General features: G+C 35.8%; 1 protein-coding gene across 17 annotated transcripts in view; it reads left to right on the top strand.

Moving 5' to 3' along the window:
• The window catches only part of HDAC9 (histone deacetylase 9), a 489,493-nt gene that overhangs the window by 425,769 nt on the left and 36,452 nt on the right, over window positions 1-27,272 (top strand). For 16 of the 17 annotated variants that reach the window (XM_074900381.1, XM_074900380.1, XM_074900387.1 and 13 more), the window contains one exon: window positions 3,507-3,625. In XM_074900381.1, the coding sequence (XP_074756482.1) occupies window positions 3,507-3,625 (119 nt within the window). Of the gene's footprint in view, window positions 1-3,506; window positions 3,626-27,272 lie in introns of those variants that run through there. The other variant, XR_012633220.1, reaches the window with a different exon arrangement.

A 27,272-nucleotide genomic window follows, 5' to 3' on the forward strand; every position in this document is an offset into this window, starting at 1 on the left:
CAACAGTTCTCAGTCTCTTGAGATAGGAGAAGACTTCATGAGGGAGAAGTGTGCTTTTGGTGCTTTTGGGTAAAAAAGGGATGAAATCTAGTGCTTTGTGTAGGCTTTCTTTACAGCTGCTAACCTCAAAACATTTTTCTAAAGACAGTTATTCAGGGATAATGAAGGTGCTGAAGCCTGAGAGGTGGCAAATGCTGAAGGGTTTTATTTATGTCCTGGTGAAATTTAGGCCATATTTTAAAATGTATGTATATTATTCCTTATAACACTTATAAGATAAGAAAGTATCTATCAGTTTTGTGAAGGAATTTACGCATGCATTTTGTGCCACAAAGGAGTTCCTGCCAAGGTGAGACAAAGGTTACAGAGGTCCTACCTACACAAAATGCTATGATGTTTTTCAGACATTAAGCTGCTCTTCTCTCAGCAACGATCTCATGGTAGTTATTCAGAAGAGTAGCAACCTTAAATGCCTGTTGATCAATGTAAAGGAAGACTGGATTAGAGATGTAGGAACTGATGTCTATATGTAGGGTGTAGATGTCTATATGGTCCTCTCTGCAACTGAGAGACTTCCAGCTGTCATCTTTTTGAAAGACAAAATAGTTATTGATAGACCAAATAGTCTTGGCTGCTGTAACAGGACCATGGACATGCTGAGACTCCTATATATCATTTCTGTAGAGATTTATGAATGTGGTACTATTTCCTGTTCAGTACTGTTAAAGCTGGTGTTAATAGCTATTCCTGGTGTTTTGTGTTGAAAGACCTTACTTTCACTGTTTAATAATTTTACTAATGTTACCCAGTGTGGCTGGCAGTTTTCGTGTCAGACATATATATATCTGACAAAAAAAATTGAATAAACTGTGACTAAACAATTTTTGCTGCTTCTAAGAATGAGATTAAGGGTCATATGCATTGTTTTGCTCAAGTTATAAAAAAATGTGCTGACATCTTTACGCTTTTGAGCAAGGTCTTGAAATGTGGTAGAAGTGTGGTAGATTTTCCCAATGTTCCAAACTATAAGACTCTCAAAAATCTCATTCTGTGTTAGCCTGGTTAGGTTTATTAGTGCTCAGCAACTTGCGTTTCCAGAGTTTCTGTCTGCACCGAACACACTCCATCCTCTGACTCCTGAGCATTGTCTATGCTGTACCTCATGATGCTGCCACTTTATTTGACATGAAGAAATAAAAAACAGAGCCTGACTTGAATTCGAGGAAGTGTGAATGGAGAGGAGGAGGGCAAAAGCTCAAGTGGCTGTAGATAGGGAGGGTTCTCCATAGGATCCCTCCTTCTTTCAGTGTAAGATATATGGTGCTATGGGGACAGATCAAGATTGCATATCAGCCACAGTCCTCATTACTAATCGGGATCCGTACCACATGTGTTGCAGACGTGGGGAAGTTTGGGAAGTATTTGTTGCTTCAGACAATGAACATATAATTAGAGTATCAGAAGGTATGTACATAAGAAAGATAAGATGTGGTTGCAAGGGAGATCTTTTTTCCTGATAGTGTTCCCTAACTTCGTGGAGATTAGCCTGCAAAAATGTTCAGTCACTGTAGTATCTAATGTAATTATTTGTATATGTACTTTGTGTGTTATATAGTTATCCATCATGGAACTATAGGAAAAAGACCTTGAAAAGAAGTTATGTGACCTTCTGCCTCAAGGCCATGTCATCTTGAACCCGCAGCAAGCTTGATGGATATTTGTTTTACCTATTATATAAAACTCAAAGAGATGGAGACTCTTCAATTTTTTAATATATTTTATTTAAATTATTTTTCTATCCTTACTATTAGAAAGCTTTTTTCAGTGTCTGAACTACAGCTTTCCTGCTGCCAACTACTTCATGTCCACAGTGGAAATGCAGAACAGGTTATTTCCTCTTGCAACAACCACTTACATATTTGTAGACTTTTATCATATTTAGTCTCATGTTATATGAATCAAATAATTATATTTCTATATGTTTATCCACTCAGGTCACACTTTTTAGAATTTTTTTTTTTTTCCTTTTGTTCTCTCAAGTTGATCTAGGTCCTTCTTGAAGTGCTATGTTCAATTCTGAAATCCATACTTCAGCGGAGGCCTACTAATGACGTGAAAAAAGGAGTATTTAACAAATTATATCACTTTACCTGCAGACATTCATGGTTCAATTTCAGTGAAATCATCAGAAAAATGAAGTTTCCTCTATCCTTTTTTTCTGGTGTAAAATGATATTCATTCAAATGCTGTATTCCTTGACATGAACTTTTTACTTAGTCTGAATTCTCCTTTTCTCTAACTAACAAGTAAAAGGAACACTTTCCTAATATTAAAATGACCTTTGAGGAAATCAGAACAAAATAAAGTTAATAAAACACAGATCAAAAACTAAAGAAAAACCTAAAATCTGTTAAAATGTTATTAATATGCTTTTTTCCCTACAGAAAACTATCTTTCATCAAAAACATGATCTCTTTGGCCTAAGTTGATAAAATAATAATAAATATTGAACTAAGACAAGTAATATTTATTACACATGTGCAAAATTAATCTTCAGATTCTGACCAACATAGACCAACTGGGATTTCTTTGAGTCAATATATTTGAAATCGAACATTCATCTGTGTATTTGTCTTTTAATGTTAGTGATGTCCCCCTGAATTAGCACACTCATTACAGGCTCAACGTTTGTCACACTAGTGTAAAATCCATCCGGATACCTTCACTTTGGAAAGTCAGCCTGAAAGAAGAATTTGTGAGTCCAGAATGCAGGGTTTTATCTTCTCCTTCAACACATCTTTAATGCTTTGAGTTTGGAGAAGAGCAAAAACAAGGAGACAAAATATCCCAATGGAAGTTTGTCAAGGAAGGGGTTAAAAAAGTAGAAACTTTGTGAATGTGAAGGGCTGAATTATCTTTCTGACACCAGCAGGGGTTGCTGTCACTAGTTTGTGGTTGTCACATTCCTGTTATGCTTGACCTTGGAAAGGCTTGACAACATAGTCTGGATTTGATTAAGGGAATTTCATGTTTTTCCTTTGCTAGAGTCACCCCCCACCTCGACAAACATTTAAAAATGTTAAGAAGAAAAAAAAAAAAAAAGTTTGGAAAGCAAACATTTTCCCAAAAGAAATTTATAGTTCAAATTTACACCAAGTTCGCACTAACTGGAGCAGTCCGGGTTTCCACTCAGGCTTTGAGTGCTCTCTGTAAACCATTAGTCACTTCCCTGGAAGAGGCAGCTTTTTATAGGCAGCAGGATAAAACAGGCACAGATGTGTGTGTAATATTAGAGGCTTTCACATGTACCTGCTTTTTTTTTTTTTTTCTACAAAAAGAGTCACTATAGAAATAAATGAATCAAAACCTTGGACTTTGATTGGTTTTGCACAGGTACCATGAAGACTGGTTTAATTAAAAGAAAATATTTTGTGGATATTTAAGGTTGTGGTAATTTAGATCATGAAGATAGGTCTTTTAACAGGTTGTTTTTTTCCACTGTACAGGACTGTGATTATGCCAGCTGCCAATGAGTTTGATCCAGAGATTGTCCTGGTGTCAGCGGGATTTGATGCTGTGGAAGGCCACGACCCTCCGCTGGGCGGGTATAAAGTCACAGCTAAATGTAGGTATTGTCATAAGGCACATATTTCTGGGTTGGTATCTTTTCTAGTTAGGAACCACGTTTTAAGTCCAGTTTACATCCATATTTTTATTTTGTGAGATGACATCTGTGTCACTGAGGGCAGGGACTGTCCTCAGTTAATACCCAGAGATGCCCGTGGAGCTGCAGGTCTTGCCCAGCTTGTGGACAGGGTGGAAATGAACATGTTAGTGTTTCTGGCTCACTCCTTTCTGTTCCTCTTGGCATTTTTGTCTTGGCTTTTTAAAGTATTACTTTTCTGGCATTCAAATAACATTTTAGAGGTTTCATGCTTTTCAATAGGTCCCATTTTCCAAATGCTGGAGTAAGTTATTTCTCTTTAAATATATATTGAAGATTTTTAGACTTTGGAGACCTAAATCCAATCTCATATTGCTCTTTTGTTATTGTAATCTTTTCAATTCGATGGCATTAATCCTGAATTACATCAGTGTTCATGAAGGCCAAAGTTTTCTAAAAGGCTACTCTGTTGGGTCTCAGTGTTTGGATGTCCGTTTCAGTCCTCTAAAATGTGTGCTCATGGCAGAGATTTAACCTTTCTGAAAGGCAGGTCTGTCTGAGGTGTCTCATATGTAGCATTTCAAAGTCACTAGCTCTTACAGGATATTGTGGCCAAGCTGATTCTGAGCCTGGGATGTTAAGCAAGGCTGGATAATGTAGTAATGCTCTGTACAGTAATTTGCACTGTAACATCACTATATATAAATTGCTTTACATGAGACAACACAAAATGTTTTCCTAATGCAATGCTGTGAATAATTTTCTTCAGTACATCTACTTTTCTTCAGTTCTTATCTTCTATATCTTAAGAAATACCGTAATAACACTTAGTTATTAAATATGGATCTATGCTGCTAATGACAAATGCCTTGAGAAAAGTTTGGAGAAGTCAATGATACCTAGTTGTATTTAACACACTGCACAAATGGACTTCAGCTCAGCGAATTTTGTCCTTCTGACGTCTACCTTTTGTCACAGGTCAGTTGGTGTTTACCTCAGGAGGAACAGGGAAGAGACATATTTTTTATTTTCACTTCAACTGCATGCTGCATAGGATCCCCTGAATACCAAGAACAAAGGGATAGATGGAGAGTTAGAGTGACTGTCCATAGTGGTGTGGTGTGGAAAGCAAAAATGCAGAGAGCAGTGCAAGGGCCTACTGAAAGACACTCACACAGGTGCTAATGCACAAGTGGATTGGAAAAGGAACATCCCTGTGGCTGCAAGAAAGGTGTATTGAGTATTAGCACAGCTTTTCAGGTTAATGTACTGATTGAACTAGAGAGGAAAGACATACAGCAGTCTGTATGCATGTTTATTACTTATCTGTGTATTATGATTTTTAGTAAAACACTGTACATGAAAAAGCCCTTTGTAAGAGGCTTAATTACTGGGTTTTTTCCATAAGTATGGTTCCGAGTCAGAGGCACCATTCAATGAACTTATGTGCAAGGAAGATGAGCTTCCAACCTGCACAAAATAGATGTCTTTTTAAGAAGCATTTTATAATTATCTGTCTTTAGCTGCTGAGAATGAATGCTACATGGCCCTTAAGCATGCATGATGCTTCAGCAAGATGCTTTGGCATACATCATGTTCTGGCATAGCAGCTTCAACAACTTAACCAGAAATTACAATAAGATTCATACTTTTCTCTCAGATTAGGCTGCATTTCACCCTGGCAGCAAAGAAAAACTGTTTGATATTGGCATGGGTGTTAATTTTAATTCATGAATTAATTACTTCACACTTCATAACTTTTTTCACAACTTTTTTTAGAAACTGAAATCTTAGTATGGTTTTTAATATAAGAGGCTGCACATCTACAAGTTGCACATGTGTCTGTATGAAAAAAAAAGGTGATTTACAGTAGGTGGCTCTTGTTTAAATTAAGGGAAAGGCCAAGATAGACCCAGATAATGATCATGCACCTGAGGGATGAATAAAGCCTTTTGTACAGAGCCAAAGGAATTTATTATTTCCCCAAAACAAAATTCTCTACATTCCACCATACCATTTTAGAACATAGCATACTATATGTGGTATGTAGAAAAATGAACAGCCTATTAAAAGAAAATAAAGTGCAAAGAGAAACATTCATATTAAAGACTAAAAATAGATATCCATGCAAATTTTTAATATAATTGATTTGTAATAATTAAAAATTATGACCCAAACAAGTAAATGCAAAGTTTAACCTGTAGATATCCTTTCTTTATAAATCTTTAGCACTTTGTGTACACTTAATGCATTGAATTTTCTGATTACTATGATCAAATACAAATTTTACACATATAAATTAGAAAGAGATTGACATCAAAGGAGCGATGATAGGTCATTAGCTGCTGACTTGGCTGTTAAGGGGAGTTAGGGAGACTAGATTCTTGATGAGGAATTACTTATGTCTTTCCTTCAGAGTACAGTCAAAGAATAAAAAATAAAATGTATTAACCAAACAGCATTCCCAGGTGATAAAATAAAAAGCATAGGATGAAGATAACAGATCGGACTAATTGCAGCCTTGGAGTAACCATATAGCAGGCAATTACATACAGATAAAATTTACTAAACCTACGCAGCTTGAGAGGTGTAAGTTATAACCTGCTTTAACTCAGTACTTTACTTTTTTGCTATATCAATATACAACCTGATTTACTGAGAAGCTGCCATTTCTGACTATTAAACAAACACAGCAGCAACAAAATAGACATAGATATTTCTGAAGATGATTTTAAATGCATGGGTCTCATGTGTGTGTCAAGCCTCTAAAAGGTGTAAGATGGAAGAAGGACGAGTGAGATCAGTGATGGTTACAGAGCTACGAGATATCTCACTTGCCTACTTTATCTCCAGTCCCATTAAGTAATGAAATCATTAACAGTCTCTTTCCACTGAGCAAAGAGATAGTATTTAAAACATTTTGGAAATTTGAATCTTTCATATTGCACTTTTCAAATCACTTTCCTTAAATATATCTTTTTCTCCAACTGTCTGTGCAATTAGTCCTTGTCTGCTGATTTTTTAAGGATAAAAGTTTTCATTAACCTAATGAATATTTAGCTAACTTTTACCTGGCCCCAAAACAGATTTTGCTTGGTGCAATGTAGAATTGAGAATGAGTATTAACTAAAACATGTTTCAAGCCAACTTTGAGGTTTTCACATTTTTCTTTGTGTTGGCTCTTTCTATCCTTTGTTTTGATCCTCTCTCTCAATGAAGTGCTACCATTTCAAAAGGTGCTTTTATATACCTAGGTACACATACACGTCTTGAAACATATATTCAGCTCGTGCTTTGTGATGGATTTTATATTCTGTTAAGAAGAAAAAGAGGTTTCAAAGACTTGAGATGACTGGTGGCATAAAGTTCTCAGGCCTTTGGTACCAGACATATTCCTAATATCTTAGTAAGAAAAAACATAATATCTTGGTAAGAAAAGGCAAGCTTTATCGACAACACCATTTATAAGACCACCTAACATCATTAGAAACAGTAGGTATACTTTTGAATGCACACTTACTTTGTCCTGAAGGTCTTTCCCAAAAAAAAGGAGTTTCTTTTCCAAATATACCTTTTTTTTTTCTGATAAAGATATTATCTCTCCTCACAAACTCTGCCCTGCCTGTGTCCTTATGCTGTGATGACTGCAGCAAGTTTAACATCAAAAAGCAAAGAAAAGAAAGCAAGTAACTTGGCATGTTAAATGTTTCTGTAGTCCTCTTGGCCCAATGTCTTACATCAGTTACAGTTGCCAGCTTCTGCTCAAGAACTTCTCTAACTTCTGGCTCAGATTGTCAGGGATATTGAAGCAATTTATCTCAGATTTTACTTTCTATGACCCCTCTTATGACTCAAACTTAACTTCATTAGCTGAAATAGTGAAGTATCTTTTGTATTATCAAGTCCATCTTTAGTATTAACATAGCTCTGTCAACGTTGCTTGGTTAAACGAGTTCTCCAAGCTGTGTGGTGAAGGTGGGTGCAGCAGCAGGAGCTCTCTCATGCACAACTTTCTCATGCAGACTAACTATTGATGTCATTGGGATCCCTTTGTTTGGATCAGGGACTATAAAAGTGCTTTAATTTCACTGTAAACTATAATAAGCAGAAAACAGTCCTCAGTTCCTGACTAGCTTAAAATTTTATTACTAGGAATGTATTATTTTTTCAATAAAGTAACAGATAAAATATCAGCACAATATATTATATATTATAAAGACATAGTTGTATCAAATAGAAGATAGATTGAATAGAAGATAGATCAAAGCAAGAATTAAAGGGGATAAAGGAGTTTCCTATTTAGAATAGTAAGGAAATGCCTAGAGAGTATGAATCTACTCTTCCATCTTATCCTGATGATGCATAGGTGGAACTACTGAAGATAGAGCTGACATATTCTGCACTTTATTTTATAGTTAATTTTTACAACCTCTGCTAAAATGTATTTTGTTATCACGCCATTTGAATTCTGTACAGTGAACAGGTCTGAAAAACAGCTGCCAGATGTGATCATAAATTTTCAAGTTGTTAGATCTTGTAAGAGAAATATTTTTGAATTTAGCTCTGCTGACTGAAGTTCTCCCAGTAACATTATCCTGAGGTGAAGTGCTTTGTTTTATAGAGCATCCCTTAGAATAATGCTTGCATTAATGTCACTGAGATCACTTTACCGTTCAAGTAAATATTGTATATATTTTCTCATTAAGTGGTGACCATTCCATAAAAAGAATAGAGAAATGTCAAGTAAGAATGAAGATTTTTTTCAGGGTACTTATCTTCCTGAAGCACTACATTTGTTAAGGTCTATGGTGATTTACTGAGGCTTTCCTGTTGTTTTACACTCTTATTCCAGAGATGCTATTTGCCACCAGAGTGCAAAATAAGATTAGCAATTAGCAGTAGGAAAACATACTCCTGCAGGCATTTAAAGAGTAAATTATATTTTGTCAGTTTGAATACCTGTCTACTGTTATGTCAATTTGTGATGTAAGGTTGATCAAGTGTCTAGAATATAACTGACTCTAACTAAGCTGATTTGCAACCTTTGAAGTTTTTATTTGTGAAAACTGAAATAACTCCCTTAAACTTATCAAAAACTGCATTATGCTATGATGCACTCCATTCAAGTGGGACCAGTGAAAAAAGTGTTAAAGCTATGAACATTTTTCCTCCTCATGAGCCCTCCCTCGGCAGGTAGGGCTTAGAGGACCTCACTGTAGCAGTGCACAGTCTGTCTGATTAATCACAGCAGAGGAAATAATTAATGCTCTGAACAGTTTGTTTCCAAAGGATATGTCAGCCTAGGTGGTAGAAATTAATATGTAAAAAGGGCTGCTGACTTGTATATAGCCTACAAAAGTATTCTGTCAAGGAATCACTTCTCATGGCTAGAATTGGTACTTCTCAGAATAAAAGTAAGAGCAACCAGGTTGAACTTGGGTGCCTGCCCTGTTGGTTTCTGCTTTGCTCTTCACATTTCAGTTTCTACTTCCCACAGAAAGTAATGATTTTTGATAACAAGGTCCCTGAATGTAGCATACTATGCTATAGAAAAATAAAATGCCTAGCATCTGGGGACAAGCAAATTCAGAAGTAATGTGCATGGTTTTAATAATGAGATTACTGAGCACTGAAACAAATGATCTAGCATGGTGTATTTGCCATCACTGGAAGACTTTAAATGAGAATTATAAAGACATGGCTTACAGCATCCTTACAAAGCTTATTGCACATTCATTGTGTGATATTAGAGGCTTCATGCAAAAATCACTTAATGAAATTTCACTTCAATGACCAGTGTTTTCTTGAGTCTTCACAATTGTCCTACTGTATCTTGGAATTCTTTCCAGTTTCCCACTACATGTCATGTATAGTATATGTTAGAAACAGACCAAAAGAAAATGTTATAACTGTATATTACTGAATTTGAATGTAAAATTGATCTGGGTCTAAGTCTGGTACTTCAGATATATTTCAGAGAAAGGTTTCCTATGTGCCAGCCTCACTATTCCTTATTCTGTGTTACTAATCTGAGTATTTCAAGTACTACAAATGACATATATGTTTGTTGCTTTTTTTTTCTGGAAGCACTTAATTTCTAAAGGAGTCCCCAGATAATATTATAACGACTGGACAGTACCTTGGACTGACTGTGAGTTGTTTAGGATACAGTGATTGTAATGTCTTTGGGGAGGGACTACACTTTCTTGTGATTGTCTGAAAGACTTCCCTGACACTTGACTCTGAAAAAGAGCTCTGACTGGGACTACTGGGGCTAATGTAATAGGTAAATGTTAAAGGAAAGCAGGCAAAAAGGGTCCATGCAAATTGACAGTTGACTGAACAGAATAGTAGTTTTGACTTGAGAGCTGTTTAAACACAATTCAAGTGTCTAAAAATAACATTGCAAGCTTTTATGATGCCATGTCAAATTTCTTCACAAGCAAGAAAATCTTTCTCAATCAACTATCAGCACTAGAAGCTATGACCTTGGAAAGTCTGGCACTAACTGCTTCAGAGCGCAGTTCCAGTAGACAGTGCGAGCAGCTCTACCAGTTCATTGCCATAGAAACAACTTGTTGCATGCCCCTTCCCCTTCTGAATTGCCCATTACTTACCTTGCACTGGCTCTGGTTCTTGTCAGATCTCTCTGTAAACACATGCAGCAGTAACTCATCTACACATCAGAAAAGTTAATCAACAAAAAAAATTGAGATATTTCTATTGGGCTACGAAGATGAATCAGGTTATGGAGGAACCAATGTGTGCCACAGCTAGTGGAAATTGGGCAGGGGCACTAGAGAAAGAGAGGGATGGAGTAGGATACCTTTTGGTAGCAGAAAGCTGTAAAATTAACTCAGTTGCCACAGTGCCTTCTTGTCTGAATTCTTCTGAGTTCAAAGATTTGATTTTGGTTAACATAATTTGGTTATCTTTGCGGTACTGGAGGTGATAAGATGGCTAACAAGCAGGATAGTTTTTGACTCAGAAATAAAAGCACTGAAGGTGGGGTGGAGCAATGATCATTCATGTAGTTTTTCATGGGGAAGTCTCCTGATTCATATCAGAAATTTTCCTTTTGTTCCTTTTCTCTCTTGGAAGCTATAGGGTACCCAGTGACTAGCAGCAGGAAAACATAACATTAAGACTTTGCTTCCAGTTGTCCGTTTTGGAAAGCAAAGTTTGGGTTTTCTCTAGGGTGATTTCTTGAGTACTAATTGAATGGTTGCTTAGTACAATACAAAAAGCATCAAAATAGATGACAAGTTCATTGGTGACCCACCTCAGACATGAGTATTTTCATAGGATTTACTGGGAGAAGGAAAGCATTTTTATTCCTTTTTCCTACTAGGCTGAGGAATAGTAACATTTCCTATGGCTTGGGCATGGCCACTGTTATTGCCCAGCCTTCCAACTCAGATTATGCTGCATTTGCTCCTGCATTGGTAGTCCTTAAACTTGCTCTTGCACTGCAAATATCAGTGAATTATTTGCCAGTGGTTCCAGGATCTGGCACATTATTGACATTTACACTACATTTATGTTTATGAATATCAAATGTAGAAAAGTCCAGAAATTCTGTTCTGTGAAGAAGAGTAGTCTATTGGCTGCTGTAGAAATTGAGCAAACATTGGAATTCACTGTCTAAAATCAGTGTCCTCTCTAGAACATAGCATAGTAAAAGGTAAAGGTGAAGAGGATAAGTTTGGGTTTTGGGTGTTTGTTTTTTTTTTTTTTAAGATTTACATTTAAAGAAGAGATTAATGCTTGTTTGCAGAAATACAGAAAAAAAAAATATGAATGGACAATTCTAATGCTGGCTCAAGGAATCTGCCTTCACATGCTGTCAAGTAAGCATGTGTCAATGTCTTGAACTATGGTTTTGAACCAAGAGAAACAGATTGGTTAACAATTTACCTCATTTACTGAGGCCAGAGAAATCTTTGTCTTCAGTCTTTGGGGCACTAATGTCTAACTGGATATGTATTTAAAATACATCTGAAGGATTTGGGAATCTTAGCACTGATTTAGTTATTGCCCAGTGTTTTCAATGACTGTCTGGTTAACTGGTGTGCTTTCCAGAAAGGGTCTACTTAAGCAGGAAGTAAGAACAATTAGAAATATTAATAAATAAGGGCTGATTTGACCTGCTCTTTCACTTAGCCTTTCTTTCTGTAAATCAGCCAGGAGAGATTTTCATTTTCCACTCCCGCTTCTGCCCCACAAACAGAAGATCTGTCTGCTGGCTAGTTAACTAACTCATACAAGTGAAAAACCACCTGTGTACTATGTTCCAGATATGCAGTGCTGATCCATCTGCAGAATGCATCAGGTGCCAGTTTCTTGATTTAGGGCAGTTGCTGGGGACAGGGCAGAGGATAGATTACAATGGGAAAAAAAGAGGATCTACAGGACTATTAAGAATGATTTTCCCTTTTCAGTCGTCTTCCCTTATCTCTTCACCTACCTCGTTATTTTTTCTTTCATGCTACAGTAGTGACATTGGCTAATGACTGATGTAAGGCATGCAAAAAGGTAAAATTGGTGACAACTTCTCTCAATTTTGAAATTTAAACCTATGAAATCTTTTTCTTTACTGAAACCAAAAGACTGTCATTTAATAGAAGAAAGAAAAAGATTTTTTTTTTTTTTTTTGCTTAGGCAGTATTAAACTTGTCAGATTACAATTTAAATACAGTAAATTAAATATAAGTTTTTAGGGCCATTTTGAAACTAATGGAGCTTGACACAATGTTCAGTAACTTGCATGTGCCTTTCACAGGATTGGGTCCTGAGAGAAAATTGTTGAAAGACATCTCCAAATCTGGATTTCTCCATAACAAAGTGTCTGATCTTTTATAGCATCGTTGCATTGGGAATTAGCCTTGTCTTTGGGAATTTGTGAAGCCTTTAGTAGAAGAGCATGATTTATGTCTTAGAATTTAACTATTCTCTGTAATAAATAGAAATGTGCCACAAGTATTTACTTGGTTGCGCCATGGGAAAATTTTTAACATATTGTTCACAGCTTTAGAATGCTATAAAAGAAGAGATGTAATTTGCAGACCGGACTATCCTTTATGATTTCTAACCAATATATTTGATTAATATCTTTCAAAAGAGACACCAGCCAAAATGTTTACATCTCATTAGGCAGAGAAGGAGGGAGCACACACAATTTTGATTATGAGCTTGGATGGTTCATTTCTTTGGGCTTCACATCCCTACTACTTAAGGCAGACTGTAACTTTAAGATGTTATCTCTTGCCTGTGCAAATAAACAGCCAGTTATGCTTTTTATGGTGGGTAGTTTTCAAACCAACAGGGGATTAGAAGATATTAGCTGGAGTTTGTGGTTCCCTGCTGAACTATCACAGGGTCCATGGATTCCTGTCCTGAATATTTCACAGAGCAAACACCTCTTATCTGTGGTGATATTCTCACACTGGCCTCTTGGCCATGGACTTCAAAAGCTGATCACAGGGAGGTCTAGAGAGGCAATAACCCCTAATATAACAGTCTGTCCTGATAGGGACAGACAAGGTAAAGGTAAGGCGTCTCTGAAGTTTGTTCTTGTGTGTTTAGCCCCATGGGGTGATAAGAGGCCATCTGTTTTTTTGGTCTGCAAACTCATCTTTTTCACACTATCCCAGTATCAAGTACACTTTAGGTCTGAATGGTATCAGCACCAGCAATTCTTCACTGATCTGAAGAGATTTTCTTGGTATTTTTAGCTTTGATCCCAGGCAATTATCTTAGTTACTGTTGTGGGGGTTTTTTTCACCCAAGCAAACATATACAATTTTAAAAATTAAGTTAAAGGTACTATTGGCTCAAAGAAAAGAAATTACTAAAATAGGACTTATAAAAGGGATGACAGTTATTTGTGGGTAAAGGCAAATTAGGCTTATTCATATGATTAAACTGAAAACATAAATTCATGGCAGTAGATTCAAAATTTCACATATGCAGCACCATTCAGGATGTTTGCACCTTAAATAGAATATCAGTACTACTAATTCTAGAAGTTAAAAGCCACTGCTTCAGACCTCAAATATATTGTATGAGTTATTAAAATACTACTCAGATTTGGTTTTGGATACAACTCCTTCATATTTAAAGCTTTTCCCTGCAGCCATTTCTTTATCAACTGAACAGTTAGATTTCATTGCAGTCTCCTGACTATAATAGCTTTAATGCAAACACTGAATACCATGAAATATGCAATAAAACGGTGCAAGTTGCCAACACATGAAAAAAAAAAAAAATCCCTCCTTTTTTTTCAGCATTTTAATTACCTTTGTTTGTTGTTTTCAGGGTGGTGGTGAGTTTTTCTAAGGAAATTGTTCTTGCTTATACCAACTAATTGCCATAAAATTGCTGGAAATGCAAGAATGTAGGACCTAATCCCACCAGTTTTTACCCACTTTGAGCACTCCTGTTGATTGAGACCACTCCACCAACCTGATTAAGATTTACTAAAATAAGTAAAGTTTACAGGGACAGACCTTGCATTGTAAGTATTAATATGGTACAAAAACACATGCTAAAAACTCTTCAAAAGCATATTCACATGAGAAAGCTGTTACTTAAATACTTCCTGACGGTTTATAGAATTAACTTGGAAGGAAAATGGAGTACTTCTGCTGTAAAATAAATCCATTTGAAATTCATTTTGTAGTAACTTATTTACTTCAGATTCCTCCTTTTCTCCTCATCATTGATTATGATTCATATACACTAAAATGGACTAGGACAGATCTTGGAAGATCTTCTTTGGAAGAAGAAACTAAAAATAAGTATCCATCTAGAACAACAAAACATTACTAGTTAATCAAAATTCAGTTACTGCCTGGTTTCTGTTTATGACAGTCACTGTTACCATGAATTAAATCTTTTCCTTTGATCCATAGTCTTATCCCTTTTCCTTAAATTCCTCTCTGTAAAAAAGACTGGTTCTCTAGCTATATGGTGACGAAAACCTTTTTGGTGTCTGGCATTGCATCCATTTAGGTGCAATTTCGTTTTCAGGCTGATTTCTAAATATGTTTTGTACTTACTTAAAATGGGTTAGCAATCCTTAAAAGCAAAACAAAATAAAGCTGTTCCATTTAATAGTGGAATGTATCCTTCAATGTCTGGGTTTTAAATGTGCTAGCCTCAAAATTATTTTCCTCAGTGATTGTGTTGTATGGAAAGATGATCACTCACACGTATTGCCACATAATTTATGTTTTCATTTATGATTGCAGTTTAGACTTATTGTTTATGTTCTTCTGCATCTTTTTCTTATTATTAAACAATGTTCAAGGTTTGCAAAGAATAACTTACAATTTTCTTGCATAACATTTTTATGCTGCTGAAAGAAAATTTTTAAATTGATATATATCTCATATATATATTATTTTATATATACTAAAATAGATATATTTTCACAAATATGTTTTATTTTTAAAACTTTCATATTAGTTTATTTTTTAAATTTAAAAAAAGTCATTATTGTTTCTTTCTGTTAAAAATGTGTCAATTCTACAAAAAAACATAGAAAAAATTGAACAAGAATATTTTAAATTTTTTTGTAGAAAAAGACATGTTGACTAGTAACAAATCAAATCCAGTCGTTATTATTTGTATCTATTTTATTTTTCTTAAAGAATACAGTATCTGTAGTATCATATATGACTATTGCAAATAAATCCTTTATTTTCAGCAGAAAGTTGCTTCCAAGTACAGAAAGCATCTTTTATGGTGCCTGCACTGGAGGAACAGCTTTGAGTAAAATCATGTTTGAGTATGACTGATCTGTGTACTAATAAATTTATCAGGATTTTAAATAAATTTATTTATTCTGTACTTGGAAGCAATTTTTAAAGCTTTAGAATAGTTGCATATTTATGTCCAATGCTTCCAAGCATCTTAGTACACAAGTAAAAGTGGTAATGTGGAACCTAGTATTGAAACTTAAGAAGCCAGCCTAAACAGGTTAAAAGTAATTTTTCATTCACCCAAACATTCAAGTAAGAAAACTTCTTAAACCTTCATCAAGCCCTGGGAAAAACAGTAAGAAAAATCTACTGATCAAGTGATAAGATGTTATTTCAAAACTTGTAATTTAATTAACAAATATGCTACATCAAAGGAGTTATCAAAAAAATTGTGATGTTTATATGACCTTGTGAACAAAACTTTATTTTTCTAGTGGTGCCAACTGCATCAACTGTAGCTTTGTAGAATATACATGAAGACAGTGCATACGTTCTGAACCATGAAATTTTTTTCTTTTGACCCGTTTTGGGTGTATACATTCCCACACACAGTGCACACCTCTGGGAATTTCCCAGCATGCCTTTTGAGGAAAAACATTAAGGTCACCAAAGTTGAACAGAATTACTAAGCCAAGATTTTTAAGGGATATGGAAAAAAGTAGTAGATCTGAAATGTTTACATCCACCACGAGTTCCAGTCCTTCCACTTCATTGAGAATCACTGATTTTTTCCAAACCATGTTACAAATTTGAAAATTATTTAAACTGGCACTGGTTTTTATAAAGCTTTAGGTTACTGATAGGGAATACAGAAGATTGTTTTAAGAAACATTTAAAGGGGTCTGTGCAGTTTTAATAGCTTGAGTGAAACAAAGTACTAAACAGGATGTCTTTGTCCCCTTTGAACTTGAGGCATCACATGGACATGAAGCTACTGAATTCTCTTATTAGTTATGTGGTGCTGGGCTCCCAGTGGCACTTAATGAAGATAAGTGTTTACACAGTGCTTTCAAAAAAGAATGGGAAATTGAATCTGCCTGACCAAATTTAGTATTTTATCACAGACATAATAAAGTTGGGAAATGGAGAGAAAAGGAAAGGAAAAGGGAAAAGATAAAATGGAAAAGGAAAAGAAAAATAGAAAATGAAAAATTTAAATTAAAAATTAAAATTGAATTAGGAAAAAGGAAAGGAAAGGGAAAGGGAAAGGGAAAGGAGAAAGGAAAAATTTTAGAACATAAGAAGACTGTTTTCCATTCAGACTAAATAAGTTTCCTTATTGCGATCTGAATTTCATGGTTAAAAGAGAAAAGTAAGAAAGCTACTACTAATTTTCATTTTTTGCATAAGATTTTCAAACAGACTTATAGATAATTGGTCTGATTTTTTATTATGTTTCATTACATTCAAAGAGAATTTTGTAACTTATTTTAATGGAACGGACCGTCTTATAACAAGGGTACCTATGGTATAACCACTTTACTCATACAGCCCCTTCTTGCACAGTGTACACTGACCATCAGAACTTGTCACACTTAAACCCAGTGTTTTTAAGAGAGGAAGTGGAAAATGTCTTCTATTCCAAGGTACGACATACACTTCAAACAGAAACTGAGAGGGTATATTTGAGTGAGTAGTACTGTTCTAGATGCATTTAATCTGAAAGACAATAGCGGTCTTTTGGCTTTGGCTGACTACTGACAATTAGAGTATCGTAAACCAGATGTCAAACACTATATCTTGAGTAACCTGCTTTTTTTCTTCAAAATCCACCCACCATTCTTGTCATTGTGACTCAACTACCTAAGAGAGTCCATTGGATAACACGGTCCTTACTCAGTACATGTTTATATTTTTATTTTATTAAAACTCTAGTGAAAGGTGGTGCATCTGGGAAATGCATTGGTTTGCTCTGAATGTTTCCTTAACTTTTAAGAAAACTAATGCACAGTTAGTAGACTCTGCTTCAGACAGACATCAAAAATAAGCATACAATCAAAAAAGATCAGAGAAAAGGCCTCTCACTACTACAGGAATATTCCCTAGTCTATTTTATTTTATTATTATTATTATTATTATATCACTATATTACTGAACTGTACCTTCTGTGTTAGTTTCAGATCAATTACTTGTACTACTTACTACCTTTGGGAGATTGATCTGTGTAGATTTCACTCCTGGAGCGTGTCCCTAGAGATTCAGTTTTCATTCCCTTCACTTTATCTTTCTAAAGTAAGCAATCATTCCCCTCTTTCAAATGTCTCCTTTTTGAAGTGAAATAGCTATTTATGGTGGCACTGTTTAGAGTTACATCAACTGCTAATCTGAAAGAAAGGGCTTGAGAGTAGCAAATTAATTAATGATGGACATTTTCCTGTGTTTCAGCCTGGGAAATCCCAGGTGTGAGGGTGGCGAGGCTGGACATCAGACGTCCAACCTGGAACCGTTCTTTTGACTGGGTTGCTTAACTTCCAGAACACCACAACAAATAGTTGTTACTGTTTTTCTGGGATATCTAAAATCCCCCCTGGTGAATGCATACCACTTACCAAGTTTTTATGACATTATTAGCAGAGAAGTGCCAGTATATTCAAGGGAAAAGAACAGTGGAATAAAAATGTGTTAAGAGAGATTGAGCTAAATACTGAGAATAGCTTAAAAGATCTGATGATGTATGTCTTAGCCAAAGAAAGCAAAGTGCAAAGTGGCTTGATAGGATAAAAAATATTTTGAGTCAGAAGTGTAGTCTGAAGAATTATTACTAGGACTAAAGGAACAACTTTGGCATAGAAATCCTCTGTCTGCATATAATTATTTTCAAAGTTTATGAATCTGGAAATATTCTACAAGATATTCATAGCTAAAAAGATTATTATTATGACATGCTAATATGATTTCTTCCATGTTACAAGTAGAACAACTGTAATTTCTACATCATTTCCGTGATTTCTGTACAAAAATACCGCTGCTAACTTGAGATTTGAATTATTATTATAAATACACTGGATAGTATTATTATATAGAAAATATTTTTATAAATAGTTTCTAGTTACTGTATAATTAATATACTAATATTGTATGATTATATTAGTATTATAACTTCCTAAATAATAATTTGAAAATTCTCAAATAGGAATTTGAAAGCAGGGGTCTGTAACCTACAAAATCTCTAGCAAGAGTAATTTTTATTGCGGTATTTTCAGAGGCATAGCCTACTTAATCTAAATGCATTCATCTCTAATTTCATATTTACCTAAGAATCTTCTCACTGAACATGCTGTGTTTACAATACCAAGCATGACCTTGGTAGATGAAAGCAAATTTTACCTGCCTTGATTTACCTGGCCTTCAGAGCCATAGATACGCTTCTCCTCTCTAAGTCTGGCTTTCTGAACATTGTACATCTTAATCAGTTCAGATTTGTCCCTGACAGTCAGTCAATATAAAGAGGTGTTTTAATTCCAAAAATTGGTGCAAGAGATCTTCCTGGGTGGATTTCTTCTGGAGTAGCAGAGGCAAGACAGCTAACTTTTCATTGGGTAAAGGTAGGGGAGAAGAATCCTGATGAATGCCAAAATCAAAGCATTTTTTTCCATCCAGCAGTATTTGCTTCAAGATGTAGAAAGGTCATGGCTTAAACATGAAATTAAATTAGCCTGTAAGAAGGTTTTCTCTTAACACAGACTGAGTTGCCATAATCGATAGTTAAATTCCATAAAAATAAAATAAACTGCAGAATCTTCTATGTTGAGTCAAAATGTTACACAATTTCTTCATATGGATTTTAAGAGATGTATGTATTGTGGAACGAGGAGGTACCTTTGCAACAAGCTTACTACTAATCTTCACTGGGAAAACCTATTTTGACATAAATCCAGGTGTCGGTGATTCTATTGGTTCTGTTAATTTGCACTAACCCATGAATGAGCTGGAATACAAAAAGCACTTTCTCCTCAGATGCAGCTGTCATTATTTCACTGTTAAGAAGAGTAAGCAGTATTTTAGAAGGGGTGCATAGAATCATATGGATATGAGATGATGAAGGCAAGGGAAGAGATACAGCAAGTGAGGAGGTCCCCAGTAAATTCCCGATACACAGCTGTTAACCTTCCTGCAATGCCTCAAAGTCCAGCTCCCTTGTCAGCTCCTGCTTCTCCAGCTCCCTCAGCTATCATAAATGCCCTGCACATATCCTCCTACACATACACAGTGGTACTGTATACGTATATATTTGGCCTGACAATTAAGAATTATGGGGTTTTTTAATGTTCCGCTTGAAACATCTGGACACTTTCAGGACTTGGTCTGTCTAGAAATTACTTTCAATATGTTTTGAAGGTAGACTGCAATTAAGAAAGGTCTTAGCAACACATGGTGTTAGTACCTTTAGATACACTAGTATGCACTAAAATTTTCTGGGGAATGGAAGACCCTAAGGAGGAGAAAAACTATAAAGCCAGTTGTAGTGGTTTTGTTTTTGTTTCAACAATTTAGTCCTTGAGCTGAAAGGGGGAGAGAATAAGGAAAAAGCTGGCCACAGAACAAATAAATATGACATTAGCTTATATTCATTACAACACATTAGACAAAAATGAACAGCAACTATCAGCTTTCATGAACTTCCTTGGAAAATGCCAGTGTTGTGTAACTTGACCAAAAGGACCACATATGCCACTGCACATGCGCAACCCAGGAGTCCAGCAAGCACTATGAGAAAAAAGCAGTTTCATGCTGAGGTCCTGTTTATTTGGAATATTTATTGCTTTAATCCAAAAAAATTTCAGTTTAACATATCACTGCGCATTTTCCACTCTCAATTTTCAGACGAATTCCAATAAACTCATCTTGCTACTGAATGGGAACAATATTAGAAAGCACTGTTCAGAGACTTGGGTGGATAGGAAGGAGAAAAGAAAGGTCAACGCAGAAAAAAAGGCTTAGATGAATAAAGGTATGTCAGAGCAAAGCTTCCCATGAAAGATTATTGAGAATAAAGCTTTTTTTTAAACAAACATAAAAACAATATATAAATCAAGAGCACAAAAGCCCTCTTTTATGATTTTTTAGTGCTGTTTAATTTCTTTATATCTTTTTTTGCCATTGTTAAAAAACAGCCAAAACTTCAAAGGCAAACTGCATGTGTTCTAAATCAGGACTTCAGCGCTGATGTATGACAGCACAAAAATTAAAACTAAATAAATGTGCTGTCTAAACTCCCATATTTCTCAAAAAATTGCTTTAAAGGCTTTAAAAAATTAGAATTATTGCTTGATCTTACTTTACCAACCATAATGTTTTCACCAGAGTAAATGACAAAATATTATATTAAAAAGAAAGAAAAAAGAGTGTTGTCTGAATATATCTGAACACCTGTATTTGGCTGTCTTGCAGTTTTGTCAGACAGGCAAGGGGGAAAATGAAACTTTGCAGTGATTTGTCTGATAGTGGATATGGACTGCATAAATTCTCAGCTTATCCACTGTTTTCTGGAAGGCTCCTTGACAGTTGGTAAATCGGTGAAAACAAGGCAGTATGTCTTTGAAGGAAAGAATAACATTCCTGGTTTATCACAAAAAATGGTTGAAGAATGGACAGATTCTCATGAAAAATTGTTTGTGCAAGTTTTCTACTATTTTCTTTCCAAAATATGAACTTTGTAATGGGTCAAGTTATTATTCCATTTTACTTTACTGTCTTTGGACATGATCTTGCTGTTTTCTCTCCTTAAGTGAAATAGCATGTCTGACTAAAGGTGTCTGGCCACAGTACACCAGTTAAATCTGCTTGCAAAAAAACTTGCAGTACTGGAGCCTTTGTGGCATCCATTTTCCTCTGGTCTTTACTTTTACAATGGCCATTTGCTGTTCTGCTAATTCGTCTTGATTTGTATTGCCTCATTTGTTTTATCAGGTTGCAAAAGGGACAAGTGGCCCAGTCAAATAGGAATGCATATGCATGCTGTTCTTTTTAGTAAACATTTCTTTGACTTTTAAAACTCATTTGTCCTATCCCTGCTTGTGTTCCTTTTTCATTTCCTATTATGAAATAGTCACAGGCTCTAATTTATGTTCTCATTTAAGTCTGAGGAGTGGTATTTCATTGCAAATATTGCTGGATATTTGTGTGATCAAGCGAACTGGTTATTTACTAGTTATCACTTTATCTTAATTAATCCTTATTCTGTTCTATGTAAAGTTTCAATTACACACTAAGAGAGCAGATACTATCGAATGTCATTTTATGAGTACTAGTAATAAATGGATAATTAAGGTTAGGAAGACAAAGAAAACAGTGTGCAGGGAGCCTCAAAGCTGAACATAACATTTGGCAATTACTAACATATATTTATAAATGTTATGAACATGAAGAAGGGCTACATTGTCTGAATTATTTATTTGTAATTAATTCTTTAATTAGTTCTGATAATGTATAAAAGATATATAAGTCATACTTACATATAATATAAGGATAAGGATAACTTCCTAGTGAGTTTGAGATATTCTGGTCTGCCCCAATTTAACCACCCAACCTTGGTGTCTGACCCTTTAGATGGCCAGTGGAGCCCCCAGAGGCTGACTCAAGAGAACCAGAGCTTTCTGGAACTGGCCAACCAAAAAAGCTGGTCAGACCACAAGAGATTTGAAGAATCTCTCAGGGTTAATTGCAGATTTTTGGATATTTGCTAAGTGCTAAAGTTGCCTCTCTCACGTATGGACTTTAGTCTGCCAAGATTCATCTTGGAGCCGGTTACTTTGAGATTTTTAATGTGCATTACTGACATTTTCATTTTTGGTAGATTTTCTAATAAAGGCTTTTCAGTGTTTAATCAAGGAAAGGGTTTGTCACTGTTTCCATATAGATGTCACCTAGAACACACGTATGGAAGTGATATGTGTGCTTTGCATATTGAACCTTTTAAAATATGGCCTGAAATTTTGTTTATAGAAAAAAGAAATAAAACTTTAAGATGCTGGATAGTTAGACTGGGAGCAAGTAGAAGTTATATTTATGTTGCCTATGTTTTCTCTTCTGGCTTTTTCTTGGAGAAGGCCTCATCATTTGTACCTGTCCTTTAATGACTGACAAGGGAACATTGTTGGGCTGGCAAAATGTCATTACCTTTTCCTCTTATATTCTCTGATGTCCAACAAACTGCTAAAACTTGTCATTTCTCTTCTAATTTCGTCCCTAATTAAGATATCAGCAGCATGTGAAAATAAATCAATGAAAAATTTGAATCTGGATCCACTGAAAGTAGTATCAATAGAGACTCTTTCCAGAACAAGTTTTCCAGTTTGGCACAAACTTTCACCCAGCTGTAGGATGAATGAGTTCCTCACTTGAGGCTCAGCTGAAATTGTTTACACGCTCTTTCTTTGAAACAGTAAATCTAGAAATTGCTTATAAAAACTGTGCACAAAAGAACATTACTTGGGTTGTAAGGTCAATTGCTCTGAATTTATGCCAAGTGAGATTTATGCTTGCTTGCACAATGAACCCCCCTTTTGCATATGCTTTAAGATAGAGTTGTTAATTAAATGAACATCTACTATTCTGGACCTTTGCTTTTCTCAGTGTAGAGAGTTCCAGGTTCAGATGGCAACTGCAAACCATCAATAAATGCTAACTTCAAAGTTTCTGCCTAAATCTAAAAAATTGAGGAAATAAATTTTCCTCTACCTTTCTTCTGTATATCAGATTTTTCTGTTATCCTCTTTTCTCTAATGAAAAGCAAGCTTAAACACCACAAGCTCTGTTGGTTAAAGTGGGTGATAGAAAAATGGCACCATGGAGCCCTAGATTTCTTGTTTCTTTAATCTTAAATTCAGATAAAATAGAAATGTTTTATTTTTCTAATTGTCCAATTTGTAACGTCAACCAGCAGATCACTTATGCGTTACAACTGGCCATAAAAAGCCACAGTCAGAAATTCAGACAGACCTCTGATCCAAACATTAAATTGCATGCACTGTATAGCAGTCCCATAGAACAGATAGTAATCATGTTGAAACAAATTTCTCTTGAGCATTTTCAGACACAGTGAGGATGCAGGAAGACCCAGGACAGCATGTACAAGAAGTAAAAATATCCTAGTCTGAAGGGGTCACAAAGACTACTCCTGCCTGTTTCTTGGGCAACTGAAACAGGATAGGAGGAAAAAAACCAACCTGTTTTTTTACCACGCCCTCTGCCTGTAACTAGACACCTACACCCACTCATATCAGCACTGCCAGCTGCATATGCTGGATTTCACACCTCTTGAATAGGCAACAACATCCACGTCTTACTCTGATTTGTATGGATTTTAGCACTAAAGAAATGCATTTTATTAATAGCTACCACCAGCAAAAATAATCTACAGTTTGGAAATTACTTTTTTCTTTAGTTACCTGCAAGGCCTTGTCCTCAGACATGTTTTCTACTTGGATATGAGCACTCAGTCCTTGCAAGTGTTATAGTAAATACATAGATTTACTGTTTGAGTTCACAAAGGGTATGAGGAGAAGAAAATGAAAGCTTTTAGTTTGTGGTCTTTGTTAAAAAGACTTCCAGGCACTCTTTGAGCTGTTCCAGCTTGGGCCAGGTGTATGCCAGGGCTCATGAGCTTGAGATGGAGTCACATATCACCTGGGAGGGAGACAGAAGCTGCCTTTTCCACTGCCACTAAGGATTTGTATATATGAAAATGTAGTTTGAGTTTATTTGTGATGACCCGTTAGAATAAGGCATGGTCTGCTAAGACATATGAGTAGCTAAACGGTTAGAAGGAGCAACTGCTGTTGGCAACCTACATCCAGATGAGTTCAGGAAACTTCTGCATTCACTGTAAAATTTCTGTTCTGGTTGATAAAATGTGGATCTCCAAATATGCATTTGAACTTTAATGTGGAGTTCATTCACAGTTTCTGAAGTTATTTTACTATGGTTAAAATAAGAAAAATGTTTGCACTTGGCCAAATTTAGCTCACAGTTCCAGAGGTATAAACCCACTGCAGATATGGGATTACTTCAGATTTTGTCTCTGTGACAATATGGTAGTAATTCTGAATAAGTGGCAAGTGATGTGATCGCTCCCAGGGAGACAGGCTTATTGTCAAGTACCTGCTTATTTAAATACCTTATTTGCTTTGAGTGTTATCACTAACATTTTAGCCTACACATAAAAACCTGTCATCTGAAACACAATGTATTTTCAATTCAGTGACAACTGCCTATGTTTAGACTTTGTTTGAATTAGTAACTGGTCACTGAGGAAACCAGAGTTCACTGCAGACAAAATCTGAATAATTTTCTTGTCAGTATAGCTGTGGGACTGCCTCACCTTTCTCTGTATGTAAAGGATACAAAAGTATATCCCTGGTGAAGAATTCAGAAATGCTCTGCATCCCTTTGCAGAAATGAGATCATAAGTCTTCACTGCTCTCTTAACTTTCTGACTATTCCTGATGGTTATAAGAAAATCTAATTCCTTGAAAATATTGTTTCATATTCACATTCATTTTTGTTCTTGCTTATCCACTCAGTCATCCAGTAATTTCACTTACATGTCTTTATTGTCTTTCAGTCACAAATGTATTTGTCATCTTATTAATAGCAGTCTCTTTTATTAAACTGACACACACTTTTATCCTTTTCCACATTCTGTCATATCTCATTTTTGTTTCCTTTCATCTTTCTCTCTCATGTGTAGTTAATATTAATTAATTAATCATTTCCCTCCAACATAGTGTCCAGCTACAAAATTTAGGCAAAACCAGTGAGGAGATGCTACAATTTTGATCAATGACCATTTATTTTATGAAATAAAATCAGCATTTTGTCCAAAACTGAGAATGACTAAAAAGTGCATCCTTCTTGGCTGGAGAGACCAATGCATGCTCTGATGAAGGGAGCTATTCTGAATTTGATGTTTTTCCCTGTTGATCTTCTCTACTTATCCGTAGTGAGACAGTCAAACACCTTGGTTGTGAAGGGTTTCTAAGTGGCTTTGCTACGCAGTTTGGATAATTTTTGCCCAAGCTTTCAGCTGCTGTGGCTCTTTAGCTTTGTCAGAAGGACGAATAAATGCAATCCTGATGTTGCAGTTTGGTATATGTTGTTTGCTAGGTTTTTGGAGTGGCTAGGGACCTTTGAGCTCTGGCCACAGGTTATTTTACTTTTAGCTGTTAAAGCTCTGGAGGGAGAAACAGTAGCTCTTCTGGTAGTAGATTTTCAGTGTATCCATCTAGAAAAGTCAATGTACTGTTTTCACTTGAAGAAGAAATTACTGATGTTGCTCAAGAAACAGTATCTTAACAATGAATGAATGATTTTTGCCCTGTTATGAACTTTCCACTTTTAAGGAGAATGACTAAGATGACTGTGGTAATGCAGCTGCAACAACATCTGGAGTCCTCAAATTACCTTGACACTAGTTAGCTGGATTTAGGTCTGAATGTAGCACAGAAATGTCATTGTTTGTCTTGATGTTTCTATTATTCAATGAAGATTACCAATTATTTTAGGTCTGTCAGCTTCCCTGAATACTGCAGTCATGCTATGGTAACAGTAGAGATAGCAGATAGCAGTCTGCTTACTTACAGATCCTGCAGAATCAGGTCATTCTTGAGTGACTCCGCTCCTCACTCTCAGAAAATCCAGAAAGAAGTACTCCATGGCTGCTCAGCCATCTGAAGGCATTTTTCACAAAAGCCTTGTTATCATAATTGGTTTAAGTTTCTCTAAGAAAAGGTAGCAAAACAGTGGGTGAAGAATTCCATGAGGGTTTTTGGAACACTAGTTCTCAAGTGGTAGTTAGTGGGTTGCCACGTGGCTGCAGATGCTCATTGAAGGGCTCTTTCTGAGAACTGTATGTCAGAAGACTGGATGTATGTCAGAAGACTGGAAAGACAGAGATGAGATGTTCTATATTCTAAGAAAACATTTTATTCTCATACATGTTTCCAGGGGGAAGAATTTCTGGGGAAAAAAAGAGGCCATTCCTATTCCAGTTAACTTGTTCCAGATCACAAGTTGTGTTGCACATGAAACCCTCACATTCACCCAGCAGCCGAACCTGACCCTAATGTCTACAAAAAGAAAACAAAGATGGAACATCTCTATTCTCATTTATTAAAAAATTTACATATCTGTGATGAGGATGAGTCATATGTTTCATTCTGGGGAACAGCAAATAAAAATGTTCTACATATTTCCACCTCTTGTGCATGAGAACAAAGTGGCATCAGTCCTGCCTTCACCAGAGGCCCATGAAAATCCCTGCCACCTTTTTCTGTGCTCCCAGCAGGTTAAGGCTTTTGCAAATCCTGCTGTGTAATAACACTAGTGACAAGGTTCTGACATGACTTCTCTGTTTGGGAAGAAGGTTGGATAGAGTCACCTATGTCATTCAAATGGTAGCTACAGTTTCTTTTACTCTGTGGGGTTTTACCTGCCATTCCAAGACATCTGTGTGTCCTTTTAATAGTATGAAAAGGGACAAAGGGGCTGTTGTATGGGTTGAAATCACATCCTTAATTCTTACACGTTTTTGTAATAGAACAGCATAATAGAAAGTTGCTCAATGTATTTTACTTGGAAATTGGAATTAATCAGAAGACTGTAAGGAGTCAGACCCCAAACCTAGTTTCAATACCATTTCCTTTAGTGAGTTTTACACATTACCTTTTCAATAAGTGGTGACAGGCAGTGCATTTCTGGGTGATTATAGCATATGTCAGGTGGGGTTAACGGGCACAAGGCCAGAGGGAAAGTGAGTAACTCCTTGAGATGTACAGTAATCCCTTAGAAATGCACTGCCTTATTCCCTCCTGATATTATAAAATTATGTTTATTAAACAACG

Source organism: Athene noctua, chromosome 2 (genome assembly GCF_965140245.1).
Source record: "Athene noctua chromosome 2, bAthNoc1.hap1.1, whole genome shotgun sequence".
NCBI classification, from domain to species: Eukaryota; Metazoa; Chordata; class Aves; order Strigiformes; family Strigidae; genus Athene; species Athene noctua.